This window comes from Oncorhynchus tshawytscha, linkage group LG21, assembly GCF_018296145.1.
Source record: "Oncorhynchus tshawytscha isolate Ot180627B linkage group LG21, Otsh_v2.0, whole genome shotgun sequence".
Lineage (NCBI taxonomy): Eukaryota > Metazoa > Chordata > Actinopteri > Salmoniformes > Salmonidae > Oncorhynchus > Oncorhynchus tshawytscha.
This window is the reverse complement of record NC_056449.1, coordinates 12,894,558-12,914,928: the sequence shown is the minus strand read 5'-3', so window position 1 is coordinate 12,914,928 and position 20,371 is coordinate 12,894,558. Positions and strand designations below refer to the sequence as shown.

The window sequence follows — 20,371 nt, the reverse complement described above, 5'->3', positions numbered from 1 at the left end:
ATCAGGTATGCTAGTTGAGAACAAGTTCTCATTTACAACTGCGACCTGGTCAAGATAAAGCAAAGCAGTGCGACACAACCAACAACACAGAGTTACACATGGAATAAACAAACATCCAGTCAATAATACAAAAGAGAATGTCTATATACAGTGTGTGCAAATGAGGTAGGATAAGGGGGGTGAGGCAATAAATTAGGCCATTGTGGCAAAATTATTACAGTATGGCAAATTAAACACTGGGGTGATAGATGTGCAGAAGATGAGTGTGCAAGTAGCGGTACTGGGGTGCAAAATGAGCTAAATAAAAAAATAAAAAAACAATATGGTGACAACGTAGTGGGGGGGCTTTATAATGCTAATTCTATTTTCTAGGCTCCACATGTTGCCATGTAAACTATTTATGTTATTTCCAACAACCAATGAGCAAATCCGTTGGAAATCAGGATGCATAGCTGGATATTAAACGTTGAAAGGCCAGTCTCTCGCAAATGACAGGAGTGGAATGATAGCTATACAGCCTGGTACTCAGACAGACTATTGTAGATGTGCCTCTGTTGCAAAGCTGTAACCTGCTTTAGTTAACGGGACCACTGTCCCGAGCGACCTCTGGCATGTTGAAAGCTTTCAAAATATGTCTGTAATCCCCGCCCAAGGCCACACCGACTCCACAGATAGAACAAGGAGCGCAGACTCACCGGGAATGACGCTAATCTCAATCACTGATTGGACAAATGTCCCAAATGAATGGAGCGAGGGCAGTTCCGGGATTCCAACATTGGCCTAGCATACTAGCAATTAGCCTCGGGACCGAAACGCACTCTTAAGTACTTGAAAACATCAGCCCTGGACGTCAGGTATGGCTTGTTTTGTGAACTGCTTCTTCCAATAATATCTAAGTAGCTTATTTAACTGACAGTTTATAGTTGTACTGTCTCAAGCGGTGATCAAACAAATTTACCCTGCCTTGGTTTACGTTAGCTAGCTAGCTAACGTTAGTGCATTAGATTTCTTACAGTTTCACAACGGCTCTCAATACGTTATATTAGCCTCTTGTCATTTTGTTACATTTGCAGGTTTGGACAAGTACAATATCTTGATAGCCTAGGTAGCTAGTTACCTAGCATACACGGCTGAGTCCAACGTTATCTAGCTGTGTTTAACATTGATGGAACATGTAATCGAACAGACTTGATAGAAGAGAGGTGCTGTCTGTCAGACTCGACGTCACTCACAGGCAGTATGTTTGGAAATTTGATTATGGTTAGGTGTACGGTAATGCTGAAAAAAGATGGCTTGCTAGCTAACGTGACAATGGCTTGACACTGAGTAGAGTCGGGGTACTCTGAACGGGGAGATTTCAGGATTAACAGCCATTGAAGAAGGGGGAGATTTACTGTGTGTTACAAAGATTATTAGTCGTCTGCTAATTGAGTGGGGCACATACCCTCGTTCATCAACCTCCAGCAGCCTTTCTTTCACAGATACAAATAGTCTGTGTAGAGAAGGTAGGGCTGTTCTGGTGCTAATATGGGCGGTGTTCACTTTGAATAGATTATATACAGATTTTGTATTTGTAAATCAGGTGTTGATTGTATCGGTATGTACCTTTGCACCTCTGCCATAGGGGGTGTAGAGTTTTTCGCCAACTAGCTGGGTTGTTGAAGATTGTGGTGCTCAGGTTCCATTATATAGATAACCGCATAAGAACAAAATATACTCAATCGTGCATTTTATGATACAATTAGCGAGCTTGGTACACAAATACCTTAAGGAACATTTTAAAGGTTGGAGGCAGTCTGGGAAGCCTATCATTCAACCAGGGTGACCATTTTAATAAAATGGCTGCTGTCATTTGGATTTTGTTAGAAGAAAATAGGGTGTTAACATTAGTCATTTTGATATTGTTTGTAATATCTACCTACTAAATAAACCACACAAATCATATAGACAATATTTCTGACCATAAGGGCTCCCGGGTGTGCAAGAGGGGTCACTGCAGTACCTGGTTCGAATCTAGGCTGCATCACATCCGGCTGTGATTGGGGGTTGAATCACGGACAGCGACTACGTGAAAGAAGTGGTTGACTTTGATTTCACACATTGCTAGGCCATGTCAAAAGAAGTACTTTTGGCTATAGTGCATCACTGATTTTGTCCATTACCTCCCTGACAGCCATTTATATTATGGCTGCCAACCAGTTGCATGTGGCCATATTGGACTAGATTCACTTGGCCATATCTCCATAATTAATTGGTGCATACAGCCTAGCCTTGTTGCAAACCAGCTTTCATGGCAGAATTGAGCTAAAGAGGGGTCGGAACCCTGTGTAAATCAGTGATGCCTCGCAACACGTCAAGCCAATCAAATGTGTTTTATTTGTCATATGCTTAGTCTACACATTTTGTTTACGAACAGTGAAATGCTTACTTATGGGTCCTTTTCCAACAATGCAGAGTTAAAGATAATAGAAATAGTGACTCGAGGAATAAATCACCTTTGGCAGCAATTACAGCCTCGAGGGTATGATGCTACAAGCTTGGCACACCTGTATTTGGGGAGTTTCTCCCATTCTTCTCTGCAGGCCCTCAAGCTCTCAGGTTGGATGGGGAGCGTTGCTGCACAGCTATTTTCAGGTCTCTCCAGAGATGTTCGATTGGGTTCAAGACTGAACTCTGGCTGGGCCACTCAAGGACATGGAGACTTGTCCCGAAGCCACTCCTGCACCATCTTGGCTGTGTGCTTAGGGTCGTAGTCCTGTTTTGAAGGAGAACATTTGCCTCCAGTCTGAGGTCCTGAGCACTCTGGAGCAGGTTTTCATCAAGGATCTCTGTACTTTGCTCCTTTCATCTTTTCCTCGATCCTGACTAATCTCCCAGTCCCTGCCGCTGAAAAATATCCACACAGCATGATGCTGCCACCACCATGCTTCACCGTAGGGATGGTGAAGCATTGTGCCAGGCTTCCTCCAGACGTGACACTTGACATTCTTGACATCACCTTCCAACAGGACTACGACCCTACGCACACAGCCAAGATGGTGTAGGAGTGTCTTTGTCTTTTACTGAGGAGTGGCTTCCGTCTGGCCACTACCATAAAGACTTGACTAATGGAGTGCTGCAGAGATGGTTGTCCTTCTGGAAGGTTCTCACATCTCCACAGAGGAACTCTGGAGCTCTGTCAGAGTGACCATCGGGTTCTTTGTCACCTCCCTGACCAAGGCCCTTCTCACCTGATTGCTCAGTTTGGCCAGGCTGCCAGCGCTAGGAAGAGTCTTGGTGGTTCCAAACTTCTTCCATTTAAGAATGACGGCGACCTCTTTGTTCTTGGGGACCTTTTAATTTTTAAAATTTATTTTACTAGGTAAGTCAGTTAAGGACAAATACTTATTTTCAATGACAGCCTAGGAACAGTAGGTTAACTGCCTGTTCAGGGGCAGTTAACCCCTGAACGACAGATTTGTACCTTGTCAGCTCGGGGATTCGAACTTGCAACCTTTCGGTTACTAGTCCAACGCTCTAACCACTAGGCTACCCTGCCGCCCCTAATGCTGCAGACATTTTTTTTTGTACCCTTCCCCAGATCTGTGCAGCTTCACAATCTTGTCTCGGAGCTCTATGGACAATTCCTTCCACCTCATGGCTTGGTTTTTGTTCTGACATGCACTGTCAACTGTGGGACCTTACATAGACAGGTTTGTGCCTTTCCAAATCAGGTCCAATCAATTGAATTTACCACAGGTGGACTCCAATCAAGTTGTAGAAACATCTCAAGGATGATCAATGGAAACGGGATGCACATGAGCTCAATTTCGAGTCTCCTAGCAAAGGGTCTGAACACTTATTTCTGTTTTGTACTTTTAATACATTTGCAAAATAAATCTAAACCTGGTTTTGTTATTATGGGGTGTGTGTGTGTGGATTAAGGATTTATTTTATTTGATCCATTTTAGAATGAGGCTGTAATGTAACAAAGTGAAGGTGCACTGTATGTACTTATAGGTAGGGTAGGGGTGAACTCACTAGGCAACAGGATAGATGGACAGTAACAGTAGTGTAATGTGGTCAGTGAGTTTGTGTGGCATCAGTATGCATGTGTGTGTGTTAAGCAGTGAGACGTTTAACCTATAATACTTTTTAGACCTTTCAGCTTTCACACAAAGTAAAAGTCTAAACTTATCACGGCAACTGGTTTGATACATTCACCTCTGGAGGTAAATAATGGACTTACATTCAGTAATCTTGCTCTGTTTTGTCATCCTGAGGGTCCCAGAGATAAAATGTAGCATAGTTTTGTTTGATAAAATCTATTTTTATATTCACATGTAGGAACTGGGTTCTACAGTTTGAATCCCTGCTGTCTCTTGCCTCTCCTGCTCCACACCCACCCCACCTGGCCATCTAGACGTGTGAAAGTTACTGTATAAGCTAATGATCCATCATGTACATTCCTGGGGTTTAAACTAATATTTTGTATTACCATATATTTTTTGTGTGAACTGTATAGTTATTTACTTAAATGTATCAATTGACCAATTCAGCACATTCGGGCAGACTTGATACAAAATACTGTGCAGTATTGCAATGCTTCACTGGATCAATATCAAACATTGCACATACACAGCTGCCGTCTAGTGGACAAAATCTAAATTGCACCTAAACTTCAATTTTATATTTTGACCTTTCTCTTGCATTTCAAAGATGAAATATCTACCAGATCTAATGTGTTATATTCTCCTACATTCATTTCACATTTCCTCAAACTTCAAAGTGTTTCCTTTCAAATGGTATCAAGAATATGCATATCCTTGCTTCAGGTCCTGAGCTACAGGCAGTTTGATTTGGATATTTCATTTTAGGCGAGAATTGGGGGGGGTCTGATCCTTAAGTGACACATGTATGCATTGCATGCACGTGACCAATAGTGCCTGACTTATAGCATATCATAATCGCATCAATAAATTGGTTATAACAAACTCTGAACACATGACAGCAAAATGGATGCAGAGGACCTGACCAATAAACCCGAAACGGGGGAATGTTTACTGATTTACGAGCTCGTGCTAAAGGGGAAGTCGGATGTTTGGAATAAATTTGACTAGTAATGTTAAATATTGGAGATAAAGAAAAAGGAGGAAGTGCTGTGTGCCATGATTACAAAGTCATTGGACTGATTTTCTGATTGGAATAATGTAAACAACACCAAATAAATTATGAGCCTACCAGAGAGTCTTATGTACTTTTGTAAAGCCTTTATTACAGCAAAGACTAAACAGTCACATTCTTTTGTGAATGCAATTTCCGAAATGGAACAGTTTACTTATTGTTTATGCTAATTATTCATCGCATTATTTTATAACACGCTTGATTGCATTTCAAAACCTGAATGACTCATATGCTGTGTGATGACCTGTACGGATGAATGATTGATTGATACAGTAGCCTATATAAGTATTGAAGTAAAGAGTGTAAACAATACTAAATAAATTATAAGTAATAATAACACATGGTGGTTAATTTCTGTATTATCAAATGAGGAGAGACAAACCTATCACACAGGTCAGAGTTATACTTAAACTGAATCTTTATTAGTGAGAGCTTTGCAATTGCAATGGCTGGTCGACGAATCACACTTAGATGATTTGTTGAGAGCCCCGAGACAAAGGTATTTTATAGCCAAGCTACAGATGTCTGTGTCAGGGGAAAAGCTCCAGGTGGTAGCCAATTTGAAGTACCACGTTATCATACTTGATTCCAACCTCTAGTTTAAAAAGCAAATGAAAAAGGTAACTCAAATAACCAAATTTAACCTAGTTAATTTCCAATACATACGAAATTGTTTGACGACAGAGGTAGTAAAACTGTACTTCAAATCTGATACTACTTGACTAGTTGGGCCCAAGTTTGCTTTACAACGTTAAAACCCATTCAGTCTGTCTGCAAACAGGCTCTCAAAGTGCTTGATAGGAAGCCCAATAGCTATCATCACTATTACATTCTCAGAAAGCATGAGCTCCTAAATTGGAAAAATCTTTTGCAATATGACGCATGTCTTGTATTCAAGATTCTAAATGGCCAGGCTCCCCCTCCACTCAGTACTTTTGTTAAACAGAAAACCCAAACCACAAGGTCTACCATGAGAGGTGACTGTATAGTTCCCTTAAGGAAAAGCACCTTTAGTCAATCTGTTTTCTCTGTGAGAGTTTCCCATGTCTGGAATGCCCTGCCATTAGACACACACAACTGTGATTAATGTGCACTGTCCATGTAAAAATCAAATCAAACTCAAACTGCAATCCACTTTAATGACCGGACATTGTACCACGTAATGGAAACAGATTATAATGTTAGAATACATTAACTTCCTGCTCAAATTCACTGGTGTTCCCTAAACAATAAAACCAAGCAACAATATTCAGAAACTATCACAAAAAGTTTCCGATTCAACTATTCAGACCTGAATCCCTTACAGCCCGATATAGCCGCTATAACTAACACTCCAATTTTTACCAGTGGGGAAAAAAATATAATCCATAACGTTCGGCGTTTACCTCTATCGTAAGATTAAAAACAAACTTTACAACTTTCTCTTCTCTTTCGGCTTAAAAATAACATGTAATGCGCCAAATTTATAAAATACATCAGTAAATCCATAAGAATAAAAAAACACATTTCGGTGGGCACAACTCTATTGCAATTACCTATCTGCTATTATTAGAATTCATTAGATTTAGTTAACTGTCTCTTCTTTGATTCAGTTATTTAAATACGACTCCATTCTCAATATGTTATTCCAGCAGACCATTTAGGCAACAGACAATGTGTTACATCGAAATTGCCTCGCTATTTATGTTGAATAAATTAGTCTTTCAATTTGAACTAAGCAAATAACCAAATTTAAAACGTTCAGTTTATATTTTAAACAAACACTAGCGGCCGTATCTTTCCAGGCAAAACATACCAATGGTTGAATTCCAATCAGAAACCCAGATTTTAGTCAATACCATAGACCCAATGCTATTGAAATGATAAAGAAACCCTGCAAATAACCCAATTTACAATTGTCTGTAGTCGTAAAATCCGACACATACTAACGACACAATTCCCAGAAAATAGCCTTAATTAAAGGTCCAAGCGTTTCTCTGGAAAGATTCTCACATGCCAAAGGAATAGGTTAGCAGTCAGAGTTAAATCCACATTCATTGACTACTAAACACATCTTGCGCTTTTTAATAAAACTAGATTATGTTTTCTCGTGCCAAGTATTTCAATGACTTTACTACATCACATTAATCACGCAATGATAATTAGTTTGATGGATACCATAGGCTTTGTACGACGTTATAAATTACGTCGAGATTCCATCTTAATTCACTTTAACTTTATGGAAAAATGTTTATTCAATAAATCCAGCAACTCCTCTCATACTGGGATGGAAAAAAGAAAACACATTTTCAGGCCTTTAGGGCAGTTTTATTTCAAATGTAGTACCCAGACAGAGAAAATCCAAAAAGCTTTTTATAGTAACATCGTCAGGGTAAGTTAACCAAAAGTGGACACACTCCAATCAGTTTCTAGAGCACAATTGGCCAGACTTTGTAGACAGTTGAATAATGCTTAAATCTTATCTTTATCAAATTATCCATTAAAGATACCAACTCAAAACTTACATATGTAGGGCCTCCCAGGTGCCACCAGAGGTTCTGGGATCGAGCCCAGGCTCTGTCGCAGCCGGCCGCGACCGGGAGGCCCATGGGGCGGCGCACAATTGGCCCAGCGTTATCCGGGTTATGGAGGGTTTGGCCGGGAGGGATATCCTTGTCTCATCGTGCACTAATACATAGCAGACAGTATCTGCTGTGTCAACAGTTTTGATTGTATAGAGACCAGTGTCTGTCCCTCCGACTCCAAACTGGAACCATCTCTCCCTGGTACAGTATAGAACAGAAACATTAACTCATACTCTGGAATGGTTCGTTTTTATCACCGAAAAGACATCTGAATACTTAGAGGATATTTATCTCCCAGAGGCCCATCCTCAGTGGAACAGACACACACAATAGTTAACAAAATACTCTCTTCTGTTGTATAAAACAACCATTTGATGCAATAAAAGTATTAGAACAATCTTTCAATTTTGCTCTCACAAACAACAACAAAAGTGTAAAGCCTTTACAGCATAGAAAAGATGGAAAAACAGCCACATTTGTATAATTGTTTATCCGACATGTGGTTGCTGATGCTTAAAGTTTTATAAAGCCAGGATATATAAACAGTTAGGCTATTGATTATAGACCTAATTAAGTTGGTTTCCTCTCTCCTCACTATGCTAAGACAATTAAGGCAAGTGCTGTTTTCTCTTCTCCTAACTCAGCTGCTGCCTCTGCCGCATTGTTCTCAACGCCAATATGCTGGATAACGTTGCTATTATGCACATAGCAACATGGACTAGGTGCCAATTCAACAGCGCACTGATTCGTTCAGAATGACCGCTATCCAATGCGGGAGAAGGTGCATTTGTTATAAAATATCATTTTTATTAGTGTTGCACCATTGTTTTTAGTAATATAACCATATACAATTTCAGTAGCACATGTCTTAGTGATGGACTGTGCCATCCCCACGGCCTCCACAATGGATCAGTCCACTCAGACAGGCGCCAGACAGACTGGTGTCTTGTACACCATGAAATTCAAAAATAAATTGTTGCTACCGCTTGACCAACAGCCTATCGACCGAACAATCAACTAGTTGTCTAAATGGGGTCTGACTGGCAGCCATTTCTTTAAAATGGCCACCCTTGTTGACTGACAGGCTCCCCAGACTGCCTCCAATCTTCAATGTTCCTTAAGCTATCTACTATAGTATTAGTTTACCGAGTTTGATCATTATACCATAAAATGCACCTATAACCTAGCCAGTTTGTAGTCCTAGAAAAACTGAAATGAAACCTCATGGTTGTGTTTATTTTGTTCTATGAGATAATATCAGACAGTTAACATGACATGTATGAATTATGAAGCCTTTGTGCTTATGCATCAAAATTTGCAAAAAGTGATGTTAGCTGATTTAAGATTCTCAGAACAAAATGTATAAGATCTCCTAAGCCTGTGTTTACCAGGCTTTGTAGGCTTTGGCCAACAAGCCATGGCAGAGTTAGCCTCCGTTAGGGCCTACAAAAACACGCCATTACTATTGCTCTCTATTACCTAAGATCTGTTTTCAGTGTTCTAATGGAACAGGACTTTTCCCTCAGGTGATAACATGAGATCTGTGTGGATAGGAGGTTCTGTTATGAATACCTGTGTGTGTGTGTGTGAGAGAGAGAGAGAGAGAGGGAGAGGAGTGTGAGAGAAAGGTTGTGTGTGTGTGTGTGTAAGGAAGAAAGATTCTTTTAGACACACCCTTTTCCTGGTTAGTCAGTGTTGTAAAATGAAAATGGAGTAGAGTTGACGAAATGGTCAGGTTTCAACACACAACCTGCCACTCCCGAGACATGCACAATTCTGCTCTGGCTTGCAACAACTAGCTACAGTATGTAAAGAATTATTGTCATACCTTGCACCACTACTATGTTTTTCATGGCTGCATTTGTGTTAGTGATTGTGTGTGTGTGTAATTACTAATGGTTGAAGTTTGTGGTGTTGGTTAATGTTATTGATGTAATCTAGTAGTTGTGTAACATGCTCTCCATTTCTTTCTGTTTCAGGAGGTGCCCTCCGATTGGCCTAATAGACAACGACGGTGTGTGACAGAACACTTGAGTGTGTGCGAAGAAATAAAGCGGGCGAGAAAGAAGAGGACCTGCAGTTGTCTGAGTGGCTTATTCTTATTTCTGCAGGGCTCCATTTTAAAGGGATCATGGGAATAGAGGCATGTTTACGGCGAAACCATGGCGACACAGATTTAGGCTGTTTGGGATGAATTGATTTGACCTGCATTGTCACAGACTGAACAAAACCGCTAGATAACAGCTAATTGGTCCAGTTGACCCAACAAGACTGATCTCACCATTCTTTCATATTGACGGAGTACTGAAATAGTGGATACAACATTTTAAATAGCTTTTGTGTACAAGTTTTAATGTTTGAAAAAGCTGCAAGTGGATTTTTGCTGGGCAGCTTTAAGACTGGCTTAAAGTTTAGATTTTTGTTTGTCTCAACCGCTGCTGCCTCCGCAGGATATAGAGCCTTGAACTCTCCCCTTTGCAAGCATTCTGTCGCACTTTTCGCTATCTCACAAACACACATTTCAGTGCCTAGATGCACCTTTTCTAAGACCAGAGTTCAGTCGATGGTCACTGCTCTGCTAGAGAACCCTGTTCTGCTGTTTCATAGGATGTCCTGTTACTACCTCCTCATTTCTGCCCCACATTTCCCTTACCAGAATTTGTAAATGGACAACTGTTAACACTCAAGCACTGAGTAATAGCTGAGGAGTAATAGCTGAGGCGTTATAGCAAGTTAGTGTTCAATGCCTGTGGAGGGTTGGTTTGTTGTCTCACCAGGTCAGAAAGTGGTTGTTCAAGCAGTTCGTTGTGTGGGTCTTTGTTGCGCTACACAGGAGAGATTTTGTTGATTTATTTATATTGTTGAACCAAATAAGGTTACATGAAGCCATATAAAAATATTTCTAAGAGTCACAATTATTTTTGTATCATAGTGTAACGTTTTTAAGATGTGTAAAAGTTATATAGTCTAATATATACCTGCAAAGTTCTACACACATGTAAACAAAGGTGTAGACTTTACTATAAAATCATTATTTTAGTTTTTAAGTGGTTTTATTGGCTGAAGTGCAAATATCTGGCTAGCTTTCTCTAAGATGTTTCTCCCAAACGGCTGCTTTGTGTAATATTACAAGTGCTGGTCCCTAAGATCCTTCCCTTCTATCATCATGCTCCCTTGTCCCATACGGACACCGAGGTGTTCTCTCTGACCCGTCCACCACCCTTCTCTTTAGATATACCCCTTCTACCTCTCTCTTTCTCTCTCCCTCTGATGCCGGGCTTTAGTAGTGGGGGGCTAGGGGGAGAAGTGGGTGGCCCCGCCTCTTCTTCTCCCCGTCGGTTCCACCCCAGCCGCTATGTACCCGTCTCCGCGGCAACCACCTTTCTGGTCGCCTCCACCACACTCTTCTTCTGCTTCACGTGAGTAAGACACACGCACACACACACACACACACACACACACACACACACACATTAGATTCCATGTTATATCTCTGTATCTCTCTTCCCATCCCTCTCTCCCTCCAGGTGTCCGTGGTTGTCAGAGCATGTCTCCTCCGTCGTTCCCATCTATAACGCTGTGGTCTTCCTCTTCACCCTCGCCAACTTCTGCATGGCCACCTTTATGGACCCAGGGGTCTTTCCCAGAGGTAAGGAGAGTGTTAAAGATAAATGACTTAGGTGTGAAGAAAGTGTGTAAGGTTTGTGCGTGTGTTTTCACAGCGGAAGAGGATGAGGATAAAGAGGATGATTTCCGCGCTCCGCTCTATAAGACAGTGGATATCAAGGGCATTCAGGTCCGGATGAAGTGGTGTTCCAGCTGCCGCTTCTATAGACCGCCCCGCTGTTCACACTGCTCTGTGTGTGACAACTGTGTGGAGGTAAACACACGCACACACACAGACCTGTACTTCTACAGACCGCCCCGCTGTTCACACTGCTCTGTGTGTGACAACTGTGTGGAGGTAAACACACACAGACCTGTAAAGACACACTGCTCTGTGTGTGACAACTGTGTGGAGGTAAACACACGCACACACACAGACCTGTACTTCTACAGACCGCCCCGCTGTTCACACTGCTCTGTGTGTGACAACTGTGTGGAGGTAAACACACACGCGCACACACACAGACCTGTACTTCTACAGACTGCCACTTAGCTCACACTACAGGTGGTATAACGGGTGACAACTGTGTTATAACATGTTGTCCGTGGCAACAGTAGAAATATCAGAGAAACATCAGTTATTTGATTCTAATTTTAATTTTTTTCCTCTATTGACCCTTTTGTGACTTTTGACCTGTGTGTGACCTGGCAGGACTTTGACCACCACTGCCCATGGGTCAACAACTGTATTGGGCGCAGGAACTACCGTCACTTTTTCCTGTTCCTGTTGTCCCTGACGATCCACATCATGGGTGTGTTCGGCTTCGGCCTGCTCTACATCCTCCACCACCAGCACCAGCTGGACAGGGTTCACTCCGCTGTCACGTATCCTTATTGACACATACACACACACACTGGCGCGCGCTAGTTGTTGCGCTGGTGTTGGTGTCCTTAACTGTGTGTTCCCAGTATGGCTACAATGTGTGTTGCTGGCCTCTTCTTCATCCCAGTAGCAGGTCTTACTGGTTTTCACATGGTACTGGTAGCTCGGGGTAGGACCACTAACGAGCAGGTACGTCTGTCTGTGTGGGTCTTGGTGTGTTTTCCTCTGAGAGGGCTGACATGATCTAAAAATAGACCATCTCTCTCTCGCGCTCTCTCTCTCTAGGTCACAGGGAAGTTTAGGGGTGGCGTTAACCCTTTCACCAATGGCTGTCTGAGGAACATCTCACACGTGCTCTGTAGCGCTCAGGCTCCCAGGTTAGCGACCGTCTCTCCTTCATGCCTCCTCATTTCCTCTGCTGTTGCAGCTTATGGTTGAACAAGACCCTCAGGGGTAAGGAACTCAGTATAGCCTCACTGTTATGGTGGTTAACTAAATATCTATATAATAATATTTCTACTGTATAATGTAGTATGAAGTTGGTGTATGTTTCAGGGAAGTCATTCATGTGTGTGTTGCTGTCTCTGTCAGGTATGTGGGGCGGTGGCGGGGCAAACAGACAGCGGAGGTGCAGCCTCCCTTCCTCCGCCCTCCTCTCTCCGAGGCCCAGCTAGAAGCCAAAGTCCTGGACAACGGCATCCAGAACGACTGCCACAGCACCAGGGTACACACACACACACACACACAAAATAAACTCTTAGCCGTCTCTCGTGTGTATGAACAGTCTTGTTCCTTCCTGTCCCTGTCAGTCTAAGAGCAGTTTAGAGCAGATGGAGAGCCAGTCAGCTGATGCAGAGCCTCCACCTCCTCCCAAACCGGAGCTCCGCTATCCTGGTCTGCCCCGCGCTGACACCGAGGGTGAGCAGTGAACACACACAAGCACTCCCGTATCCCACGGCGTTGTGTAGTTTTTAAACACTGTTGTTTTTTTCCTCCAATCAGAGAGCAGCTTGCTGTCTGACGGGCCGCCCACTCCATCTATGTACAAGTACCGGCCGGCCTATAGCAGCCCACAGATGAACCACACAGCTCTGACACACCCAAACAAGGTACGCACGCATGCACACACAGACATACACATGCATACATTCCCCTCCATATTAGGGCTGTGACGATACCACTATCACAATATATTTTGAAAAATTAAAACACGAAGCAGACCACTCTTTGGTCCTTTAAAAACCTGCTGGATGTAAAATATTGTGTGCTATAGTTTGGAAAATAAATACATGCGACTCTGGTTTACAACATAATGATGTTTGTTCCCAATATTAAAGCTGTTTTCCTAAAGAAGTTAAATCCGCTTTGTGTTTTGTTTCCTTGCCACGATACTAACGAGTATCGCGATCCTGGCCCTACTCTGTATGTATTTGGACGCTGAAGCTAAAACGTTTAGTTTGGCTCTATACTCCAGCATTTTGGGATTTGCAATTAAATATGTTTTAATATGAAGCGGCAGTACAAAATGTCACCTTTTTTATTTGAAGATATTTTCATACATAACTGTTTTACCGTTTAGAAATGAAAGCACTTTATTGCCAATTCACTTGCTATTGGACAAAACATAATCTGAAACACAACCAAAACACGCTGTAAATGCATCCAACAAGTTTGTAGCGTCACACGCTTGATGAAGTCAGTGTCCAAGGAATATGGGCCAAATATACTTTAGACTACTTTAATACACTATAAGTGAGTTTTGTCCAACTACTTGTGACATCTTAAAATTATATGAAGTACATTAATTTCTAAATGGTAAAAAAAAAACACATGTATGAAAATACCCTCTGTAGCTCCCTCTGGTAACCATGAGCACAACCGTTCCTTGATTTTAACTGGCGGCTTTATTCTGTAGTTTCAGTCAGAATTATCACCTTCCGTGAGAACTATAAAGTAAATGAAAATACAGTTAAGCACACTCTTACAACTTCCTTATCTTATGAGTGACTTATTAGCTTGATATAACTCTGAAGTGCTTACAGACATAAAAACAGTTTAGCCGGATATATAACAGTATCAGATTAAACACATGAATAAAGGACAAATACCTCATTGGCTGCTTATTACAGAAGGGAGGAAATCCAAAACGTCACGCTTCTTATTCCTGGCATGAATTCACGCTTCATCCTTAATTATTATAACGTTACTGTCCTAACATACACACTTCATCCTTAATTATTATAGCGTTACCGTCCTAACATACACACTTCATCCTTAATTATTATAGCGTTACCGTCCTAACATACACACTTCATCAGCCTTCATTATTATAGCGTTACCGTCCTAACATACACACTTCATCAGCCTTCATTATTATAGCATTACCGTCCTAACATACACACTTCAGCCTTCATTATTATAGCATTACCGTCCTAACATACACACTTCAGCCTTCATTATTATAGCATTACCGTCCTAACATACACACTTCAGCCTTCATTATTATAGCATTACCGTCCTAACATACACACTTCAGCCTTCATTATTATAGCGTTACCGTCCTAACATACACACTTCATCAGCCTTCATTATTATAGCGTTACCGTCCTAACATACACACTTCATCAGCCTTCATTATTATAGCATTACCGTCCTAACATACACACTTCATCAGCCTTCATTATTATAGCATTACCGTCCTAACATACACACTTCAGCCTTCATTATTATAGCGTTACCGTCCTAACATACACACTTCATCAGCCTTTATTATTATAGCGTTACCGTCCTAACATACACACTTCAGCCTTTACGAACTACACCCGAAGACACGAAAAACCTAGCTAACACAGTGTGGGATTGCCTTCACTCCAAAAGTGTGTTGCTACGATAATAATTCCCGTTACAACAGTTATTAGCTACGTCGTTCCACTTGTCATTTCCCCTGCATAGTGAACACGTAAACAATTCAAACAAAAAACAACGACATAGACTTACAGGTTAACTGTCAGTTACACCCTCAAATAAAAGTTCTGTACTGTCGCCTCATATGAACCATTTATTCTCAAATCCATAATGCTGGAGTATAGAGCCAAATGTAACAATTTAGCTACCCTGTCCAAATGCATATGGAGAGGAGTGTATACATACTGACACATTTCTTACGCAGTCCAGACCTTTAACATTGGAGATGACCGACATCGTGAGATCCATTCCCTGAGATGACGTAGCTCTAATTCTTTAGTTTATAATCTTCTCCTAAACACAGGGTCAAATAAGTTGATAGCTCAGCTATGGAAGGCTGGGTGGGATTAAGACTAGGGCATCCAGGTGGGACTAGCAGAGACCCCTCTCTGAGGTCTGAGCCTTTCTTCATTCCTTTGTTTAACTCCATCCCCCTCTTTTTTTGTTTTTACTCTGAATTGATCACTCAGTGGCCATCAGTTGATCAGTAAGTCTCAGTTAGTGTCGTGTGTGTGTGTGTCCATTTATGTCTGTAAAAAGGTGTATGCTTGTGACTCCCCCCTGACTCTGCATTTACATGAATGCCGGTATTTTTATAGATTTCTATGTTTCTGTTCTTGTGGCGCTAATGTTATTTTGCAGGGTGAGTGTTCTTGGTAATATGATGCACCAGTAGACCTTCATCCTCCCCTGCTGGCTCTCTGTAGAAACTGTGATCTGTACAAATTTCTATGTTGTCTTCTGTTGAGGAATGTCTCCTCAAAGTAATCCCTTTGTAACATACGTTCCCATCCTCCTTCACGCTCTTCATTTTACCTTCACTGTTGCTTTTTTCACCTTTACTGCTCTTCTCTCCTATCATTACCTTCACCACCTCTCCCTCTCTCTCTCTCCAGATGATTTGTGGGGACAGTCTGGACTCTCCCTCCATCCTCCAGTCGAGTTGCCAGCCCAGCTATCGGTCTGAGCCCAGCACCCTTGATGGGGGTCGATAATAGGTGTGGGGGTGCATAAGGGGGAAGGGAAAGGGGCGAGGGCCCCGGGGAACCAGCGGGACGGGTGGTGGCGTCTCGGGGGCATCTCCGGGTACTCCCTAGGGGGGCGGTCGTACACTTCCTACCCCTCATCTCTTGTCTTGTCCACCGGTGGCTCCCTGTCCTCCAGCATGCGCTCTGCCCACACGCACCACAATACTCTGGGCACGCTCCAATCAGAGGGCACCACCGACACCAGCTACAAGAGCCTGGCCAATCAGACACCTCGGAATGGCAGCCTGTCCTACGACAGCCTGCTGACACCGTCCGAGAGCCCAGAGTTTGAATCGGCTGCTCATGAGCTGTCCCCCCAGAAGCCCCACACCCCCGCAGCGTTTCCCCCGGTGACGACCTTCTCCTTGCCGGCCCCCGGGGTCGGGGATGCGCCCCTGCAGGGGTACACCTCGCCCTTCCTCTCTGCACAGATGGCCCAGCAGAGAGAGGGCCAGCTGCTCCAGGGCTCTGCCTCTTTCTCCTCCCCCCACAGGGCGTACCTTCGCGCCATCAGCCCGCCCCTGCCGACTCCTCCCCCACACACTGCCCACCCCGAGACACCGCACCTCCTCCAGCAGGACACCAGACACCCACACCTCCGTGCCTCCTCCTCTCGCCCCCTTCCTCCAGTCTCTGAACAGCCCTCTCCGTCCTCCCCCCGTGCCTGTTCCCCTGACCCCCCTGTGTCCCCCCCGCCCCGAGGCCCCTCCCTGGGGCAGTCTCTCTCCTACACCCGAGAGGCAGGGCTCCAGCACAAGGCTCGGCCAATGGGAGGAGGTGGTTTGTCGGGAGGGGGCGGAATCGGAGGGACCCAGGCTCCACAGTGAGTAGAGATCTGAACCACAAGCCTGGTACTCTTCGTACTCCTCCTCTTCCTCCCTGATTGATCTATGTGAACCCTCTTCCTCCCTGATCTGTGTGAGTCTTTTTCTCCTCTTGGTATCAGTAAGTTTTTCTGCTGGAGTGTGTTTTTAATGTGTATAAGAACTATGCTCAGGTGTAACTAGTGGGATGTATATCTGTTTGAATTGTGTCTACTGCTACTGTCTTCTCACTCCTGTCTGTTCTGTGCCCTTTTCCTCCACCCCAATGAGCCTTTTACTCTTGTAACCTTATCATAAGTCTTGTTATTACAGTCTATTTTTGACTCAGATCTACTCACCTCTTCTCTCTCACTCCGTCACCCCATCTGCATCCTTACCCCTCCCCCTTTTCCCGCCGACTTTCCAATCAGATCCACATCTCGCCCAGGCTTGGCCAATCACAGTACATCTAAACCAGGGGGCGGGGTGAAAAAGGTGACTGGCGTCGGAGGGACAACCTATGAGATATCGGTTTGAGTGACAGACGTCTGCCCCGGCCAATGATAGAAAGAAGATTGTTCCACTGGACAGATTCCAATTTTCTTACTCTGAGGGGCTTCAAGATGGATGTTCACTAAAATGCACCCACACAATGGTCAATATGGAGTCGGATAGTGGAATAGAGGTGTGTTGGCTCACTGGTATTTCAATTACCTTCCTATCCTTATAGTGCAACTGGCCATCTTTATCTGCCAATCTTTCATATTGGATGTTGATCAGTGTTGGAATGGGACAACCTTACCTCGGCCTCTCTGTGAGCCATAGACTGTATAACATAAATGCTATTATGACTGCTGGGTACTAAACTCTCTCTATAACACTTATATAAAAAATATGATTTGTTTTGGTACATTAACACATGGAGAATTTATGCGATAAAATATAATCCTGGAAGGAAGTAAGGCTTTTTAACCAATCAGTATGGTGCCTGAGGGAGCATATGGACTGGTGACCAATCGTGGCACTCTGTGGTTCAAGACTTCCTGCTCCATCATACAGATGGATCAATCACAATGGATCCCCACTCCACAGTAGTCATTAATTAGTTAGTCTGCAGTGATGATGCCTCAACCACTATAATTTAATTTTAGTTTTCTAAAAAACCAAAGCTTTATTTGTTTTATATACATGTCTAAAACAATCTTTAAGAATTATTGGGTCAGATGATGAAGATATAATTTATTTTGCTTTGTGACAAACTGTTAATGTGAGTTAGTTAGACTGGTCGCTTGTTTTGATTGAAGGCTGCTTCAGCCTGTCATAGATCTCGATGGAATATTCATCCAATGTGATGATCCTCTCTGACGGACAGCTGAAGTGACATCACTGAGGATGTTGAAAGCCACAAAGAAAATAGAAATTCTGAATCATAAATACAGCACAAGCCTCTTTGTGGAATGTACACTCAATGTTTTTTATTGATACATTATTCAAATTCTCTGTTTGTAGTTTTAAATGATTGTCCTTTTGATGTTCGCAATGTTTTCTGTCAATCGAATGCTAGAAAAACCTTATAAAGATGTCTAGCCAAATGGGTTTATGGTGGGAGGGGCTTATTTATTTGAGCACACAGGGAAACCATTGCGCTCTTAACACAATTCCAAACCGATCTCTACGTCCTGGAGTTGGATGAAGTTGCCCCTAGACAATGGGGCTTTTTGACCCTAATGGTTAGGACTAGGGGATGTTAAGATTATCCTAGATCTGTTCTCAGAAGGGTCATTTATAACCCAGAGCCCACATCGCTGTCATAGTGCCTTGTCCTTAAATTCTAATGTACTTGGACAATTCCAAGAAATCAAATTCTGGGGGGTGGTTTATTTATAGATGGTATAATTATAGATATTCTATAGTAATGTCTTATTGTTAATAGAAATATATATGATGTGTCTTGGGAGGGGGTTGAAATTGAGGACTGTTTTGATTGTTTTTTTTGCCTTGATACCATTTGTAGTAAAACTAAGCATTTTGTTTTTTACAGTATTTCCTATGACTACAGCCAGATAACAATGTTATATTTTAGTTTGTTTTGTAGATATTCTGGCCTCTTGATTTCTTTATTTTGAATCTCTATATGGTACAATTTAACATTTTGGCCACAAATACATTTAGGAAGGCATGGTCAGATACACAGAGGTGTGTGTGGGTGAGAGGTGGTGTTATGTTTAATCCAAAACTATGAGAGTTGGAATGTCAAAGCTAGCTGAATATAACACATGTTATGTTCTGAAGCACACAAAGTAGACTATCCCACCAACCAATCAAACAGCAGCATGGCCAGTCAGTGTGTGTGCGTCCCCCTCGTTTAGGTGTGTGTGTGTGTGTGTGTGTGTGTGTGAGAGAGAGAATATCCTTGCCAAATGCACACCCGGTTGATATGTATGATGACAATAGTTAAGCATCATAATGGCACAAAAAGTCAGACATACAGGACTGGAGAAAGTCTGACTTACTTTGGTGGTGAAGAAGTGAATATACATGAGTAAATTAGAATACTATTGTTGTAAGCTGTGCTGAATGGAAAGAGTGTCACAAATTACTTCAATGATGAATATGAAAAAGACAGTTCCAAAATGGCCTTATGATGTGGTTTTTAAAGATGTCTTCTCAGATTAAAAGGTTGCCCTGATGGAGAAACGTGTCTGTCTTCAATCAAAAATCAGCCGAGAGTATGGCAGGGGTCTGGGAGGATAAGTTTTATTTCACTTTTGGCAGAACAGATTATACCAACTGTCAGTTTGACTCAATACTTTGGTGTGAAATGTGACCCAAAAGGCATCAGAACATGAAAGTAAAAGTAAAACAAACTCACTGCAGTCACAGTAAAACTGTTATGGATGAATGAGTGAGATGGCGGTGTAAGGCATTTTCACTTCAATAATTTAAGGCATCGATAATTGGGAAGGTTAGATGTTTCCATTTAGATACACCATATATACAAAAGTATGTGGACACCCCTTCAAATTTGTGTATTTGGCTAGTTCAGCCACACCCGTTGCTGAGCGGTGTTTAAAATCGAGCACACAACCATACAATCTCCGTAGACAAACATTGGTACTAGAATGGCCTTACTGAAGAGCTCAGTGACTTTTAATGTGGCACTGTCATAGGATGCCTCCTTTCCAACAAGTCAGTTCGTTGAATTTCTGCCCTGCTAGAGCTGGGCAATTGTAAGTGCTGATATTGTGAAGTGGAAACATCTAGGAGCAACAACGGCTCAGCCGACAAGTGGTAGGCCACACAAGTCCACAGAACGGTACTGGCGAGTGCTGAAGCGTGTAAAAATCGTCTGTCCTCGGT

The 20,371-nt window shown here is 42.5% G+C and overlaps 1 protein-coding gene across 1 annotated transcript; it reads left to right on the top strand.

The window, feature by feature from the left end:
• The first annotated feature begins 601 nt into the window (after positions 1–601).
• Positions 602–19,708, top strand: LOC112220962 (palmitoyltransferase ZDHHC5-B-like). Its single transcript, XM_042303097.1, has 13 exons — positions 602–854; positions 9,707–11,146; positions 11,255–11,376; positions 11,450–11,607; positions 12,046–12,218; positions 12,303–12,405; positions 12,502–12,593; positions 12,808–12,940; positions 13,026–13,134; positions 13,219–13,325; positions 16,119–16,167; positions 16,203–17,031; positions 17,443–19,708. The coding sequence occupies exons 2-13, from the start codon at positions 10,998–11,000 to the stop codon at positions 17,546–17,548; spliced, it is 2,130 nt and encodes a 709-aa protein (XP_042159031.1). The 5' UTR covers positions 602–854; positions 9,707–10,997; the 3' UTR covers positions 17,549–19,708.
• Positions 19,709–20,371: the final 663 nt, after the last annotated feature.